Genomic DNA, 18,635 nt, shown 5'->3' with positions numbered 1-18,635 from the left:
GATTTGCCAAGAGAAGGAAAAATTATTTTAAAAAAAACCTTCGAAATTTGCTGAGGAAAAGGATAGAAATAAAAAAGCTTAAAACTAATTAAGATTTCCTAAAAAAAATATTTTTCATCGAAAAAAAAATGAAAACTCTGACATTTTTCGTTACTCAACCTTAACATTTGTTGGCACATGTAATTTTATGGAAAATTTATGTTCTTTTCGAATTTGTAATAACCCAGAAGGGTAATTTTTATATTTCGATTATTTTTTTTTTTTTCGTTTTCAAATGTTGTGTTTTTTTTCTAAATTTGAAGGGTTTTTTAAGTGTAACAATGTTTTACAAAGTTGTAGAACAAACAATTACAAAAATTTATAAATACAAAAAAGGGATAGTGTGTTCCAAAAAGGCGATGTGGCGGAAATCTTCGGGCTCACCCACATTTCGATAGGTTTTGCCTCAGGAACAATGTTTTCATTCAATGAAAAATTCCCAAAAATCGTTTAGAATTTGCGATTTGTGATTTACTAAAAAATATTATGTTTACATAAAAAATATTATATTTTGTTCTAAAACCAGAAAAAAATGCATTCAAATTGTTCCGTATTTCACTTTAAATCATAGTTAGGAGATCCAGGAAGTCGTCATTTTTCATTTGCAGCATGTTAATGTTCGAAAAATGAAATGTTTTGCCTGAATTTTTAACGATTTTTTCTCAAAAATCCATCCATTAAAATTTTGGCGCAAATCGTATACCATCATCTTGCAATTGCAATTTTCTGAACAATTTTGCTTTTTTAACAATTAGTTTTTGTCACTTCGGTGCCAAGATAAAGCCATTGTTGTGAAATAAAAATTGCGAATTTCGAAATTCCATATGAATTAACAATTTTATCACATTTATATGTTTCCAAACCTTTTGCATTGTTTTATAACAGCAATTTACAAGCTAAATCTATAGTTTTCATTGATCATTGATTTGACTATGTGACGTAATCGCCATTACGAAGAAATGAATTTTTAATTAACCGCCTTTAGTATAACAAAATCACATTTTGTTTCAAGATTTTGATAAAAATAATTGTTTAATGCAAAAATATTACTTACAATCAGGGTTGCCAGGTTGCCAGATAAATCTGGGAATGCCAGATTTTTCGAGTGGTAGCCAGAATAAAAATTCACCCTTCTTTGTGCCAGATATTGACATATTTTGCCAGATTTTTCACTTATTGGCCATTTCGAACAACTTTTTGATTAAAATGATTAAAAACATTCTTGAGGTCATAACATTAGTTAAACCATCTAAATTCTACAAACTTTTGAATTAATGGAGCACCTGCCGTCGAGCAGTTTTTGACAGTTCGCTCCATAAGTAATAGATTGTAGAAAAAAAGCAAAAACTGCTCGACGGCTCCATTCATATCCTCCCTTCCTTTCACCCTTCTGAATGGAGCATTTCCATTCGAGCAGTTTTTGCTTTTTTCTCCAATGTATTTCTTATGGGAGAACTGTCGTTTCTACCACTCGAATCCGGTGCTCCATTGTTAGATTTTCGACTGCCAGATTTTTCCAGATTTTCAATCGATACTTTGCCAGATTTTACAAATTTTGACCTGGTAACCCTGCTACTATAAAACATATGTTTATTTTTTGAATAAATAAGTTATTTTCAAAGCAATAACAATCAACATAAAGATAAAAAAGCGTTTTAATCCAAATAACTCAAAAATAAATATAAATCACAGAGAACAACTCCAGAGTTTTTTTTTGAAAAGGACCTAAAAGCTATGGTCTTTCATATGTTTATAGGTCCTTTTCAAAAAAAAACTCGAGAACTGTGCATTTATGCAAGAGCCGAGGAATAAAAACTTTTAAAAATATTTGCATCGGCTTTATCTTATTTGTGATTGCCGAGCTACTAAACTACTCCAAAATAATTTAGAATTTTTAGATGGGTAATTCTCCGCCAACTCACACAGCAGTTGCCCCGACCCCTCTTCGATTTGCGTGAAACTTTGTCCTAAGGGGTAACTTTTGTCCCTGATCACGAATCCGAGGTCCGTTTTTTGATATCTCGTGACGGAGGGGCGGTACGACCCCTTCCATTTTTGAACATGCGAAAAAAGAGGTGTTTTTCAATAATTTGCAGCCTGAAACGGTGATGAGATAGAAATTTGGTGTCAAAGGGACTTTTATGTAAAATTAGACGCCCAATTTGATGGCGTACTCAGAATTCCGAAAAAATGTATTTTTCATCGAAAAAAACACTAAAAAAGTTTTAAAAATTCTCCCATTTTCCGTTACTCGACTGTAAAAATTTTTGGAACATGTCATTTTATGGGAAATTTAATGTTCTTTTCGAATCTACATTGACCCAGAAGGGTCATTTTTTCATTTAGAACAAAATTTTTCATTTTAAAATTTCGTGTTTTTTCTAACTTTGCAGGGTTATTTTTAAGAGTGTAACAATGTTCTACAAAGAGAAACGCAGAAAGTAACTTTTTCAAAACTTTTTTTCGTAAAATCGCGATAACTCGTGATGTTTATAAGCAAACCCCTTATGTCTATATATCAAAATTTGTGTAATTGTCTGCTCTACAACTTTGTAGAACATTGTTACACTCTTAAAAATAACCCTGCAAAGTTAGAAAAAACACGAAATTTTAAAATGAAAAATTTTGTTCTAAATGAAAAAATGACCCTTCTGGGTCAATGTAGATTCGAAAAGAACATTAAATTTCCCATAAAATGACATGTTCCAAAAATTTTTACAGTCGAGTAACGGAAAATGGGAGAATTTTTAAAACTTTTTGAGTGTTTTTTTCGATGAAAAATACGTTTTTTTCGGAATTCTGAGTACGCCATCAAATCGGGCGTCTAATTTTACATAAAAGTCCCTTTGACACCAAATTTCTATCTCATCACCGTTTCAGGCTGCAAATTATTGAAAAACACCTCTTTTTTCGCATGTTCAAAAATGGAAGGGGTTGTACCGCCCCTCCGTCACGAGATATCAAAAAACGGACCTCGGATTCGTGATCAGGGACAAAAGTTACCCCTTAGGACAAAGTTTCACGCAAATCGAAGAGGGGTCGGGGCAACTTTTCCCGATTTCGTGTGAGTTGGTAGAGAATTACCCAGATCCAAGATGGCGGTGATGAAAAACATAATGACAAAAATTTTAATGCATTTGATAATATAATAGGCCATCAACCATTCAAAATTGATTAAATTGGGGCTAAATTTTAATGCATTCTTTGGGTTTTACATTGTTTGAAAGTTGTGAAAGTTCTTAATTCGAAAATGGGATTTGACTGTTGACTCAAAATTTGACTTCAATTTTGTTTAAGTGTTGAAGCAACCAAGAATCATCTGTCTAAACAAAATCATAAAGAACAAAACATCCTGAATAAGCGTCTATCACAAGCCAAAGGTTACGTCAGTTAGCCTTAATCATCTCGAACTCATTGGGGACAATGAATTACCCAGTATACACACTAACAAGCCAGAGGGGTCTGCCGGTGCTGCTAGACGACGACCGTATCCTGGCTGTGTCTACCAAAAAAGATTTTGCAATCATGAAAAAGCATAAATTCTCACTGGCAAAAAAAGAGAGAAAACACAAACTGTCCTCGTCAGCCCATTATTAAAGAACAATTCTTTCGGAGACAGGGTGAGGTGGGCTATTTCGTGTCAATAAAAATTCTTGAGAAAATTTTAAAGTATTTTTCATTATTTTGTTTCAGACTGTTTGAAAAGATTACTTATTATTTTTTTGCGTGGAATGTTGTAATCTTGTAATACTCCAGTTTATTTGATTATAAATTAACAAAAATTAAGTCATTTAAGCGTTTTAATTATGTTGACCCAATTAAACCAAACTAAGTTACCTCAGGTCACATACATCCCTTCCAACCGTGCCCGGGTGGCACACAAAGTGTTCGTGTGTGGGTGTGTGTGTTTGTCGCCGATGGCTTGCCACTGTTTGCATGTGAACATCTAATGAACGCGGCCACATTGATTTATTTGTTTAGTCTGGCTCTGGGTCGACGTCAAACAGGCAGGCAGATAGGGCAGTGTCACACGAAGATCCCACCAACTTCATGAAAATCGTTAAGAACACGCAAACATTAGGCATTTGGTAACATTATAGGAAATTTGAACCGAAAACACTGTAATTTTACATACTTTTTTATTTAGTAACAATCCAAAAGATAAGGTAAATGTCATGTAGTGTAATACCTCCTTAAGAAGTAGTGTGAAATACGATAAAGAAAATTAATATCAATGAGTCAACTCTATTTAAGCGCTCATTTTCAGTTTGTTCCAAATTTTTAATTCCAGTTTGTGATGGCATTCTTTTGATAAAGGTTCTTCTATTAATTGGTCTGGAGATATTGAAGATTGAATTACAAGAAACGCATTTTTTAATCAACCTTTTTAACACAAGTCACGAAAACTGATAAAACATCGTCTGCTTGGTTCACAAGAGCTGCTAATTATACGGTCTACCGAACAAGACTGCGTAGCTTGCTGGACAGTTTAACAGCTTGTTAAACTGCTGCCAAAGCTAGCGAATTCAAATTCAGACAAAATTACGTGTTGAGTGTTTGTGATTAATTGCTACTTTTTCACACTAAATAAGGAAAAAATTGTAAAGCCATTAAACCACACCCACCCGCAGGAATCGTAATAGAGTTAGTTACCCAAACTTGCCGGCGTAGAACAACGCGATTGGCTTTGAATACAAATTGCGCCAGCTATTTTATCGCAGGAAATTGCACCAGGTCCAAAATTGACAACCTTTTTCCTTCGATAATGGGCGATGGTGATTCACCTTATCGAAATCGAATGAAAATTAATACAAGGATGAGTCATTCAACCAACACTGAATTGGAGGGAACCCCACTTAGATTAAGTTGGTTGTGCGATGTTTTGGTTTTGCTCAGCTGCATTTATTATCAATCGATGGGGGGTTGGTTGTGGTGTGACGAATTTACGAATTTTACGGCTTCGCTGGAAAAACGATGAAATTTTGCTGAATCGTGACACTGAGTTTATGGAAGTTATTTTGTTTGACTCTCTTTTTTAGATCCTTACAAGTAACCTTATAATTGGGACAAATTGGTCTTACATTTTTCTCAGCTTGCTATTTTTGCTTATGGCACATTTATGCGAGCCCATGTTGTGAAAAATCACTAACATTAAAGCGGTCTGGCCTACTGCGTTAAGTTTACCGCAGATATGATTCTTTGAACAACAACAACAATTTCGCTCTGGAAATATTATGTAATTTTTGCTGGAATTTAATCTAAACAGTTTCAACGGAACTGTTGCTAGTTCAACATATTTCAGGCCCACTCAGTCTAACCACCCAGACCCACCGGGCACGCAAGAGTGGCGTACGCAATCTTCATCTGGAAGAAACTGTAACACTTGACAACTGCAGTAGCCTTAGTTGCAGCTTCAATGAATCACTACTGCAGCACACCTGCTGCTGCTGTAGTCATGGGACATCGCGCGGATTAAGTAAGACAACGCACAACCGCTGCTCGTAAATGTTTTGATTGCTACCCCCGGAGCCAGGGTCTTCGCCTAGCGGTTATGACCGGTTTGGCCCGAACAGGTTGATGACAGCAACTGTAGTTCCACAAATCAATCCACTCGGCGCGAAGATCGCGCGTATCGTGATTGTCACTCGACCTTTGCCGCTGTGTGGAACACCTCGCAAACTTCCTGTTTATTAAATTAAAATTTGGCCGAACCGGAGTCCTTCATCTGTCGAACTCGGTTGACCTGCTCGGCGCAAGAGTGGGGTTTCGGAGGTTCTCCTCCTACTCTCGGTGAGTTGCCGCGGACAGATGTCACTCATCGAGCGGCTCACATGACGCGCTTCTGACGAATTACGGACTGGATTTCGCGGGTGGGTGGCCTTGACAAAATCGCACGACTGCATCTCGTTAGAAGCTTGGTGTTGTTGCTGAAGTTTGCATCAACAACAAAAAATGCCTAAACAAACGCATCCTGATTCGGGGGGACCTTGAACGCTTCATAGATATGGGGAATCAGAATTTCAAAGCAATTTTTTACTTTTATCCAAACGAGAAATATTCAGACAAAAAAATTACATAAGCGGGAATTGAAGCTTAGCCTTTTGATTACTATTTCTCCTGGTTACCAATAAGACCATGTTGCTTGACGTTTGTTCTTTCGTGTGAGTGTCGAACAGAAAAGTTATCTTTTTGTCTTTGCTACAAACGCGTGCAAGTGTGCGCCTTAGCGGATGAAGTAACTCAAATAAAATGTATTCTCGGTTTCGGTAGTATGCGTGTGAGTTGCATGTTTGCCAACCCAATAATATAAATATTGTGTGCGCAGAACAGCGTAACGATCGTAAAAAACAAATGTAAACAAACGTAACCAAACTTTTCGGAAGTGCAGATTATTTAACCTTCGTACGTAGAAAAAAAAACAAACCAAAACATTTAGAATAATATACACGCTGAACAAAAACAAACCTCCTTCAAAAAATTCGTCCTGAGGGACGTGGAACACGATGTCAAGGCCAGGAGGACAGTCACGGCGCTCTAAATGCCAACACGCGCCGCGCCTGGCAAGATGAGAGGCGAAAACTTGGCTTGGAAGAGGCTATAAAAAGGTTGAATTTGTTTACCCACTGTAAACAGCGGCGGTGGCGGCGCGGCCGAGAGTCGTTAGCAAACGTTTCCTCGTAACATAATTACAAGTGTCGTCTCTAGAAAGGGGAGAGGCAGAAGAGTGGTTCTGGTTTGAAAGATAAAAGAAATTCCATTGTTTGTTTATTAATTAATTAAAGATTTTTTTCATGTCTTCAAGCATTGGCAGGTAGAGCGTCCAATTTCCCGGAAATTATCGAAGTATTGACGGAATTTTTTTTTCGCAAAAAAAAACTTTTCGTGGGACTGTACATTGGTATTTCATAAAATTTCAAAATGTTTCCACAGGAGTTCAAACATGCTAAGTATGATTATACACGCGGGAAAATGCATTTTAACTGGTTTTCAGTTGATTAAACTTTAATTTTCATTAAAATTTTGAAGTTTTTCGAAAAAATATTTTTTCTGCCCCCTGATTATTCAGGCCAACTTTGGAGTGGGGGGCGACATAAACTTTGAAAAATATTTGCAACGGCCTAACTTGTTCTAGAAATAGTCTTACTGGATTCAGCTTATGAATTAATGAATAAAATCATTGAATTCATCTTGAAAATCTAACTTCTCGTGCTTTTTTACTTGAAACACTATTTCATGAAATCACAACGCAGTTTTTAAATATTTGAAACGAGTTTTTGAAATATTTTTGCATTCTTTGCGCACCATTCATATGATATGAAGTTGTTTTTTTAATAATTTTTTTTGGGCTGCTGCAATTTTTTTTTAAAAATTGTGTCCTCCCGCCCTTCAAAACGGTCCAAAAAATCTGGGAACGAAAAAAAAATCTAAAAACTTCAAAATTTCAAAGTTTTTTTAAGCGCAATCGGCTGAAAACAATTTAAAGTGTATTTTTCTCAACTTTCTTATTCGCGGGAGGGTTTTATTAACTTATTTTCAATTGATATACCAAAAATTAAATAGTTTATTTTCAATCCATAATTTAGTAATTTTTGTTGCCAAACAAATAAGCAAGATCTATTGCCAGTGTGAATGATACGGAAATAAATATTATCTGAAATAAATCTGAAATAAACCTGAAATAAACCTGATTTTTCTGATTAATTCAAAATGAAATGTAGGTTGAAATGAATAATTCAAAGTTACTTCCTCTCAATATTTTTGGTAAATTTTCAAAACATTGAGAACAACAAAGTTAGGAAACTGCATACTTCCGCTTGAATTTCGGGAATTTACAAATTTCCCGGAAAACGGGAAATATTATTTTTTGGGAAATCCCTGGAAATCTCGGGTTTTTTCCCGGGACCTGATTTGAATTTTTTTACGTTTTTGTTAACCATGATCAAATGAGATGAAAATCGAATTTGTGCAAAAAGAATTAATTCAATTGGTTGAATACCTAGTACTAAAGAAATTACAATTTGAAGTAAAAGAATTATGGAGCACTGGTGCAACTACAGGTGTTAGAGGGTTTAATGTGAAAAAATAGAAGACTTTTTGTGGAATGATGTTAATTTATCGTATAATTTAAATCATGTTGCATAATAATACAAAAAAAAACATTGAAAAATTAGTTTCTATTGTTTGTTCTCAAAATATGCTTGCTTCAAATATTTGAAAACATTGGGTTGTTTGGAGTAAAACCAACTCTAAAAAGCTTTACCATTTGTTCAAGAGCTGAAACCAGTATTTGTCATGAATAGCATAGTTTAACAAGTTTAAAATTTCTCATAAAAAAATACCAAAATACATTTTCTTGTAGTTGAATGATTTTTTACATGCAGTCAAGCTGTTAATTGATCTTCACACTTATTTAAACCATTAATGTTGATGTGCTATACAATTTTATTGCATAATATTAATTTAAACCAAGATCATAACAATTTTCAATAAATTTAAAATTTCCTGGGAATTCCCGGGATTTTCCCGGGAAATTGACTGAAAATTTCCCGTTTCCCGGGAAATTTGTAACCTCGTTTAATTGGACGCTCTAATTTGAGTGCTGAAAAGTTCAACTTGGCCGAACCGGAGTTGTCAATAGTGCTCAAGGTTTTTGGGATGATTGTATTTTTAATGTGAGAATCAAAAATATTCGTGAAAAATCATAGGCAGGTCAAATATTTTGATATATTTTGAGAATACACAGAAAAAAATTGTGTAAATTTGGAAGCTTTAATTTTGGAAGGTTGAATATTACCTCTTTTAAGATATAATTTTACCTCAATTTAGACTGAAAAAGTGACATTACACCAGAAAAGTGGTAAAATTAAGCATTTCCAGAGGTAAAATTACACCTTTTTTCTGACATAAAAGATGTACCCCTTCCCAGATGTAATATTACCATGATTTTTTTTTCTGTGTAGTTTGAGCAATGTCAAACAACAAAATCGTTTAATCTGTTTTTTTTTTTGTTCAAACACTGATTGTTTAGGATTGTTTTCCGTCTGAATCGGATTTCGGCATCACGATTTTTTCAAACAATTCTGCTTGCCAAAAATCAACGTCAGTTTTTAAATTGTTTATTATTGTGTGAAGTTTTCGATCAACAGTTTAGAAGAAAAATAAAGTTATTCTCATCCATCAGTCATTCTTGACGAGCGAAAATGTGATGAAAAGTCGTAAAACCAAAATCAGGATTGGCACTGTATTAAAAAAATTTGTTAGATGGTTGATATTCACTTTTTACATACAGTTTTTTGATTTGCAATCATCCTTTGGGTAAGAAATGAATTTGAAAATGAGAAAATGAGAATGAGCTGCTGATTCTATGAAATGAGGGTTTTGTTCACAAAATTTGCCGCTTCAACGAATGTACATTTCGGGGGTTGTCAAAAATACTTAAGATATTCTTCGGAAGGTTAAAATAAGATAAACCGCAACAAATCACGCGACACGTTAAACTTTCAAATTAGACAACAATCTAAAGTTTGTTAAAAATGGATGAACCTCTCTTGCGCGCGAAGATAAATCGGCGCGAACACGCGAACCTTACGCTCAATTGACATGTGAAAAACAATTAGGGTCCGTCCAGTGATCGTGATTTTCCGTTTTCGCCACGCTCGAACGAGCGAGAAAGTTCGGCTAATATATTTGATCTTTGAACGCCTTGTTGGTCCGACGATAATGAATTATTGAGCGGTGCAAGTGAAGGTGGTGGTGCGATGCCTTTAGTTGTTTGAACTTGGCTGCTTAATTGTTGCAATAATGATCGGGAGGGGCGGGGAAACTTTTCCTTTTTTCACTTTTTCGTGTTTTGTTTGAAGCAATTTATTGTATTGAGTAGTAGCTTAATCGGTACATGTTTCTAAGTTATTTGAATTATTTTTTAATTTAATTTATAGTTTTTTTCAAAAGCTACTAACCAGCATCGTGTAACGAATCATGCTACCGTGGGTTGGCCAATTTTCGCAAATTTCAACTCCACGAGCTCTATAATCATCATTGTTTGCCGTTTACCAGTTCCCGCATTTACTCCTGCACTTTGGCCGGAACAAAGTGTACGAGGCTATGAAGTGTGGTAGCCTGGGTCATTCCCGGGAACACCGCCTCGTAAAAGCTGCGGGAATTCCTCGCCCTTGTTTGGTCCGTTGCCAAGGTTTATGCAGGTCACGCAACTCGCTCAGAGATTACATTCAGAATGAAAGTGTCCTTTTGTCCGATTCCAGTAATTGTCACATCTTGTCGCCGCACACGCATTCGGACCATGTCTAACGATTTCCGCTTTCTTTTTTTGTCTCTCATTTCTTCCAGATACTAATTAAAATATCCTCGACGCTCGGCCGACGAGGTCGACGCAGACTAGCTTCCACCCAGTAGCCGCCGATCTGCCATGCCGGGTAGCCGTTCCAGCAATAACGACACCGAGCACAACAAGTCCCCTAGAGAGAGCGGCGAGGATTCGGAGGATGAAAGTGAAATTCTAGAGGAAAGTCCGTGCGGAAGATGGCTGAAACGGAAAGAAGAGGTGAGTTTGGAGAACTGTATAAGTTGGTTTAAAGTCTAAAGTACATCGTAACTCGATAATCTGCAACAATGTATGGCAAAATGATTTAGTACATTCCAAGAGGTCTAACTCCAAGACCCTGCCGTTGATCCTCTACAGCCAAGTGCAGCAGATCTTGCACCTCGCAGCGCATCGAAAATTGCTGCACCCAATCTCCTCTCACTTCTGTCCATTTGTAACAAATTGCATTTTCTTTCCCCATTTCCTCCCACTCGCTTTTATTTCTTTATTAATTTTCCATCTGCAAGTTTTTCGTTTTTGCTTTCGCTTCCGAAGCGCTCCGCAAAGATTGCGTTTGCTCATTGAAGCGTTTAGTGTTTGGCTAACTAACTCGGGGTTTGTCGGTCTGTCTGGTGGTACGATGTGTGTTCATGACCCTCTCTCTCTCTCCCACACTTGCAGCCTTCAACTGCCTACCCACAAAAGTCAGTGTCCCCCGCCCGCTTCTATCCGGTCGGTGAAGAATTGACTTGAGTAAATAGTGGAGAAAACGCTTGACCGGGGAGGGGCAGCGGTCACTCCCCGTATGTGTGTTTACTGTCAGCTTCGTTCCAATGTCCAATCCATCATCTGGATGCGGTGGTGACGATACCCTTTCAGTAGACGAGATTGACTCCTTTAACGTTTTGCCATTTGTGGAGTGACCTTTGCGATTTGCATTATTTTAACCGCAGATGACATCCCAAAGAAGTGGGATTGCAAGGTAAAATATTCATAATCCGAAATACTTAAGAGTTATTTTTTGAACTGATCAAGCCCCTTCCTTAGCTTTCCAGCTCAAAAGGCACGTCGTCATCATTTCATTTTATGAATTGTCTCTATAGCATCGCTACTCGGAAGGCACTTGAAAATCTTACATTAACATATACTTGGAGATAGATATGACACTAAGTCAGGGCGGTCACTCAAGTCTAAAAATCGGGAATGTCGGGAAATTTGTGATTTTTTGTAAAAATAAATTATTTCTAATTCTTGAATCTTTTTAATATTTTGTGCAGTTTCCTAATCAATTGCACTGAATGCGTTTTTTTACCATATTTTTTTTATCTATTTGTGAATTTAATGATCCTAATAGGTAGACATTGAATGGTTGTGATATTTTTCAAAGTTTTAAAAATTTCAATGACAAAAACGCTGTTGGAAAACCAATTTGAAAAAAGGCTTTACCCTCTACTGCCTAGTAGTTAATTTTTAAATTTTTACATGTTCAAAAGGACATTTTGTTCTATGAAAAACTTCACTTCTCTTTATTTTTGCATTTTATTGTTCATTTTGTTTAGTTTTATCATCGGTAGTTTTGGACATATTCTACAACCTGCAATAAATACCTCTTGCTTTTTGCTGTTTTCTAAAATTTTGAGGGTTTTTTTTATTATTTATTACAGTCCAGACTCGATTATCCGGAGGCCTTGTAAAAAAATTACTTCGGATAATTTAACCACAAAGCTTGAAAATATCTAAGTATTGACTTATTTTTCCTCGATTTTTTTTTCGGTACTGTACATAGGAATTTTACCAAAATTCAAAATATTTTTGAACGAGTTCAAAAATGTGAAATAATTCATGGTTATTCGATAGATAACCTTATCGTCCCACGATAACGATAATTTAAAATTAAGTAAGTTTAGATTACGGTTATTTGCGAAAAATTTGTTATTTTATTCCATAACTATAAACAGTGAAAATTCATACAAAAATGTTGGAATTTTTTAAATTTGAGAATTTTCAATAAGTTTTGAAATTTTGAATAATTCATTCTAAAAACTCTAAAACAGTGAAATTTCATACAAAATTTCGAAATGTTTGAAATTTGAATAGAAATTTTATATTTTCAGAAAATATGGTATTTGCCGAGCTACCGTGGCCGTGAAGTTACGGGTTTCGCGTTGTAAGCAGAAGGTTATGGGTTCGATTCCTCTCTGGCTCGGCAAAGTCAGATCCCTTCAAAGAGCATCCTGACCGGTAGAGGATGGGTTTCGAAATCGGACCCAAAATCGAACTTAATTGATCGCGGCTGATTCCCTGGTACCTATGTAAAAAAATCTGGGGAATCGATTGGTGATAGTTTCATCCACTGCACGAAATGGCAAAAGGTCCATTTTGACCAAATTCCCCATTTTTCAACATTTTTTCTTGAAAATCGCTCTGTATTTAGAGCGGAGGCTTTGTGCGGCCATCCAAAATGCATATAACTTATGTGAAAATGACCCAGGAATCCACTAAAAATAACCACTTGCACCGCAAAAATCATCTAGGGTCCATTTTACCCCAATTTCGCTATAAAAGCATTTTTGGCCGTTTTCAGAACAGACAATTTTACATAAGAATGACTATTTGCACTTGATAGTTTGACACAATTACCAGCCGCGATCAATTAAGTCCGATTTTGGGTCCGTTTTCGCCCACTGTGCAGTGGTCGTGAGTCCGATTCTCGTAACGGGATGATAGTATTCTATTTAAAAAATTGTGTGATACCCATATTAAAAAATTATAAGAATTTGAGAATTTTCATAAAATACGGTGAGTTGTAAAAAATTAATTTGTTATTCCAAAAACTCTTTAATAGTGAAAATTTAAACTAAATTTCAAATTGTTTGATATCCATAATGCAAATTATGAAAATATTAGTATTTTCATAAAATACGATAAGTTTTGAAAATTTTAGTATTTTCATAAATTACGGTTTTTTGAATATTCATACTGCAAAATTTATCACATCATCAAAAAAAAATATCGCCGTTAAGACAATAGTATTTCGATATTGATATTCATTATTGTTATCGAACATCGTTAACTTTGTTGTTAACTACCTTGCTAAATATGATTATTTCTGCAGGAAAATGCATTTCTTTTTTCAGTTTGATTTATTTCCATTAAAATTTTGAAGTTTAACAAACATGCTTTTATAAGAATTTCTCTCTTAAAAATTTAGCATGAAATGATTTTACTGAACTGTTTTTTAATGAAGATTTGTTTACATATAATAATACTGACAACTTGATAAAACAAATATAATTTTAGAATTGGGTCCACAAAATAAAAAGTTAACCAGGATTAAAATATTTTTTTTTACTGGTTCTGGAATGAAAAAATAATAACTGTTATCATTTTTTTGCGTTTTTTGATAAATTCAAAATAAAATTTAAAAAATGAGAAATGTTTTACTTTTTGTCAACTTCGGGAAAAAAAACTTTTTGTTTAGCAATTTTAAAATGAAACTTGAAATTGTATGTATTGTAAAGATAATTCTAGATATTTTTTAAAGCTGATTGTTTATGTTTTTTCTCTGAATTGAACTTAGGAATGCCTTTTTAAAATTCTTATATTTATATTTTTAAAGTTTCTATGTTTAAAAAATATCATATGCTTTTTTTCTTTATTTCAAAAATATATTCGATGGTTGATACTGACTTTTTATAAATAATTTTTGACTTTTGAAATAATTCATCCTTTGGGTAAGAAATAGAACTGGAAAATTCGGGAATTCTAAAATGAGATTTGAGTGGCCACCCTGTACTGCTTGTTTTATGCTGAAAATTCAACACTTTTATGAATCAGTTTTTTAATGCCTCTTTTCACTATTACTTACTAAGTGCCAACGAGCTCCACGTCCAACTGTTTCGAAATGTGTTCTTGTTGAAAACTATTAGCATCAATTATGGTCACACTGTTGATAACCACCACATAGCTTAGACTCTCCCTCGTCGGAAGAGGTCAGTTTTGCGCAAAGCGAAGAGCTGAGCGCATAAAGTGTGTCTCCAGAGTGACGTAAACGACCCAACACGACTCCACGCCATCATGATTCATCTCGTCGTGCGCAATGATCCGTGAACTTCATATCTCTTCCCCTGTCTCACTCGCTCGCTGGTAGATGCGGAAAAGGAGAACTGCGTGTGAGTTAGTTGCCCTCGTAGCCTGATGGGCAATAAAATTAAAACTTGTCACCATAATTTTTGCAAGTGATGAGCACTCTTGTAAAATGCCACACAAAAGACGTATATGAAAATATGACAGTTTTGTGACAACGGCTACGCCGAAGTATGTGACCGTCCGGAGAAGATCACGCTTTACTCTAAGGTGTCTACTATTTTTAGCGCGGGACCAAAGTCAACTCTCTAAGTCAGGGGACAGCTCATGCATGCCTGCTGCTGCATACGTCTTCGTCGTCGGTGTGTCTTGTCGGCATATTTTATACGCAATATTTGAGCGGATCGCAAAAATAACAACAGGATTGACAAACTCCCTCTTTCGCTGACAAAACACCTCGCTCTTCTGTCGATAGGAGAGGTGTCACAGACTTTTCCTAAGGTCTGTCTACGCGCAGTGACGGTTTGCCTACTACGCACCGTTTAAACCGTGGCGTGTCAATCGTGCCGGCTTCGGTGGGGATTGATTCACCTAGCAGTATGGAAAGTCGGACGCGACGTTACAATCGCTATTGTCATATCTCTAAATTTCATGAAGTTTGATATGTCGCATGCTAAGGTCTTACAGATTTTGCAAGTGTCCCCAAGGGGCCACAATGACCCGGTTCTGGAGTGGCCAGGTTGGGTCACAGCACCTTAAATTATCAAAGCCATAGATTTCTTGCAGTTTGATGTGAAACATGATGTCGAGAGGCCCCGATATGCATTACACTCATTAAAGCGGCCAGGCCTACTGCGTTACACTAACCACAGAGTAAATTCAAAACATACAGGGAAGGAGGGATGCGTGGACATACCTTACCAAACGATTCAGATTTGTTCCCATGAAAGCAATACTTTCTTCGAAAAGAACCAACACAAACTAACTCAACAAGAAGCAAATGAAGATGCTAGACGTTTCAGGAATGCATTCACACCTTCTGGGATGCTAAAAGCGTGTTGCGTCGGTGTGTAACGGAATGTGTGTGATGCGTTACAAATGCGAACACACACACACAAACTCATGCACATTTGCGTTATTAATGGGCACCATTAATTAGTAGAGCGGCTAGTGTGTGTGTCAGGTGGCGAAACTCCTCGCCAAGCCATCGACAGCGGTTCAGCGCGACAATGTTGCGCTGTCCTTTCTACAGAGCCGCGCGCATGTGGAATGAGTCAATCAAGAAGGGCTGTCAACTCTAAACAGTCATCGTGAGCAAGCGAGTGCACCGGGATTACATTTTAATACGCGTTATGCAAAGTGAGCATCTACAATAGACGCCGACGCACACGTCAAGTCTGCAGAATCCACAGGAGAGAGAAAGATTGCTGTGCACGGAAAAAATTGTAGCTTGATGACCGTAAATTGTTGTTGACAAATTATTTAAAAAAATGTAAATTTTAGCTTCGTCTTGTAACGTTGATCTTCACAGTCAAATTGCTTCAAATTCAAATAAATGTTACTAGTTTCAAATTCGTAACCGCTTGTTCACGATAACCACAACAGGATTTCTTTCCGTGTACCCTTGCTAACAACTATTGGTCACTCAACCCCGCCAGGGCAACTCCACAAGTGTCGCGCAAACCTGCTGCTGCTGCTTCCAGAGATCCCACATTCCTCAGACCTAGTGCGCGAGAGACCCTGCCTGTCTGGGCAAAGTGTCTTTATAAATCACTCATTTGGTTGAGTTTTCCGCACACACACGAATGCCTACACACCTACCATCAGGCTAATAATCAGTCGGGAAGGGAAAAAGAACTGCGCGAGTTCACCGTAAGGTGGCCCGCCCGACGCCGCAGAATTATAATTTATGGCCACACTTGGGACCGGACTCCTCCGCTTAGACACCGGCTTAGACCCGGCGACTGCTGCAGCGCGAAATATTGGTATTCATGGCGGAGAAAGTCAGTGTATGTGAGTTTTATGAGTGGAAGTTCCATTCCGCGGTAGAGTTGGCTGGAATTCTTTGGAAGTGATTCAGAATTGGGGGTGATTTAAGGAGTGCAAAGTGAGAAAATGAGTCAATTTAGTTCAGTTAATTGGTAAAGAGAGAGAGAAATTCAACAAAATACGTGCAAATATCTGGATTTTGATAAACCCAGAGCGATTTGGTCACATTGGATTGCAGAAAAACTATCAACGATTTGGTAGTCACATTGGATGTCAGAGATTTCTGATATGGGTGTACTGCCCTTTATTCGCCCAAAACGTCCCTGTTATGGCTGTGAATCGAAACAAAAAATAACTACAAAAAAGTTCTGCCGTTATGCCTATAGCCAACCATAAACAGTGACGGAATCAAATGTCCTTCCAGTAAGTCCGCCAAAATTGGAGAAAAAAAAATCCAAGTAAACTTTGTCCCGTCCAGACGGAAAGCATTAGCAAAACCAACAAACGAGTTTTCCATACAAAGTGCAATAATAGATTTCGGCCTACAGTCTCCGTGGCACAATGACTGTGTGTAAATTTGCCCCAGTGTGTGTGTGTGTGTGTTGGCGTTTCTGTTTACCATCCAATAACGGAGGATCTGCACGAGAACAAATACAGGCCGGAAAAAAAGAATAAAGCTTCTAAAGTTGTCCTTTCCTCCGCACTTTCACGGGGTTGGCCTTGTCTCGTGCGCGCTCTTGTTTAGCCTCTTCCGGACGAGACGAACCGCGGCGGCGAGACTGACGTTGGGTCCAAACTTTTGGAGGAGGCGGATGGGTAGTTTGGCCATAGCAGGGAAACGATCCGAGTAACTTGATTCGATTCGTTCTAGTTATATTTTTTGTGGGTTTCTCGAACTGGGCTGCAAAACAATTCATTCTGATGAAACCTTTGGCATGGGTTAACCACCCACGTACTATTTGCATGTCAAGTCAAATGTAGTGACAGGAAGGTGACATTTTGAGATCCTTTTGATAGAGTAAACAAAAGTTTTTAACTGAAGTGAATTACAATGAAATAGTTCAAGTTTAAATTTGACGAAACTTTGTTTGGTGCTAAATACACCCAACTGGGAATTACATGAAACTGACGCAAATCTGCATTTTCTGTGGATTTTTTACATGATTTTCAACACTTATATTTGAGTTCTCAAAGTACATATTTTGTTTAGTTTATTTTTTTAAAGTAGTTATGAAGTTATGAAAATTCAAAAATATTTTCAAACAAAATTTCAGAAATCATTTTTAAATGTTGATTGGACTCCTGGTTGCTCAGATACAACCACTTAAAGTTAAAATTCTGCAAAAAAAAAAAAAGGTTTTTCTCTGTGTCATCTAATACGCCCTTCTTTTCAACTCGCGATTTCTCGGAAACTATCGGTTCGATATTCAAAGTTAAAAAATTAAACTTTTGTGAAAATTTCAATCTTAACCCTCTACAACCCAACCCCGCCTTTAGACGACTTCGATTGAAAAAATCGCCAAAAATCAATTTGTCAACCAATTTTTGATCTTTAAAAAGCGTTGAAAAGGAGAACTCTTAAAATTTTAGAAAATTTATGAGTTTAAAGTTTTACTTGTTTTATGTGACTTTGCCAATGTTTTTAAAAATGTAATTTTTTTATGGGTCAACATTGGCTGTGTTCCTTTGTTTTAAGTAAAAAGAAGCATGCAGTAATTTTTGTAGTGTCCCAGACTATGCCTCTACGCATTTTTCTACAATTTAAATGATTGGAAATTTCACCTTAAAATGCATATCATGTTGTTGCAAATATTCATAATTATTATTTTGAATATTTTTAAAACAACTGTACTGATGTATTGTATATTTTGAAACACATTTTTTTCATTCAAATGTAGAATCCATTGATCGTAATTAAAAAAGAACTTTGGAACAGAAACCTCTAAAAAACAAGCAACGGCCTTACTTCTAAATGGTCCACTTTATCAAAAATAGGTTAAGTACTTTTCGCAAAACAAAACAGTAAAAAAAAAATACAGGCCACGGTATCAACATTTCAATGAAAAAAGTGTTTCAAAATGAAAAAAATATACACCTATCCAGTTATTTTGCAATCATTAATTTTCAAGATTTCTAAGTTGTGAAGAAAATTTTATTTTTGCGAGAAAAATAGGTTTTTGCGGTGCTGTACATTGTAATT

General features: G+C 36.3%; 1 protein-coding gene across 3 annotated transcripts in view; it reads left to right on the top strand.

The window, feature by feature from the left end:
- The window catches only part of LOC120429865 (nuclear receptor-binding protein homolog), a 74,802-nt gene that overhangs the window by 19,893 nt on the left and 36,274 nt on the right, over positions 1-18,635 (top strand). For all 3 annotated transcript variants that reach the window (XM_039594941.2, XM_039594939.2, XM_039594942.2), the window contains exon 2: positions 10,387-10,600. In XM_039594941.2, coding sequence (XP_039450875.1) covers positions 10,466-10,600 — 135 coding nt within the window. In that variant the 5' untranslated portion in view covers positions 10,387-10,465. The remainder of the gene's footprint in view (positions 1-10,386; positions 10,601-18,635) is intronic.

This window comes from Culex pipiens, unplaced genomic scaffold (assembly GCF_016801865.2).
Source record: "Culex pipiens pallens isolate TS unplaced genomic scaffold, TS_CPP_V2 Cpp_Un0015, whole genome shotgun sequence".
NCBI lineage: Eukaryota > Metazoa > Arthropoda > Insecta > Diptera > Culicidae > Culex > Culex pipiens.
The sequence above is the reverse complement of the archived record's forward strand: the minus strand, read 5'-3'. Positions and strand labels throughout refer to the sequence as shown.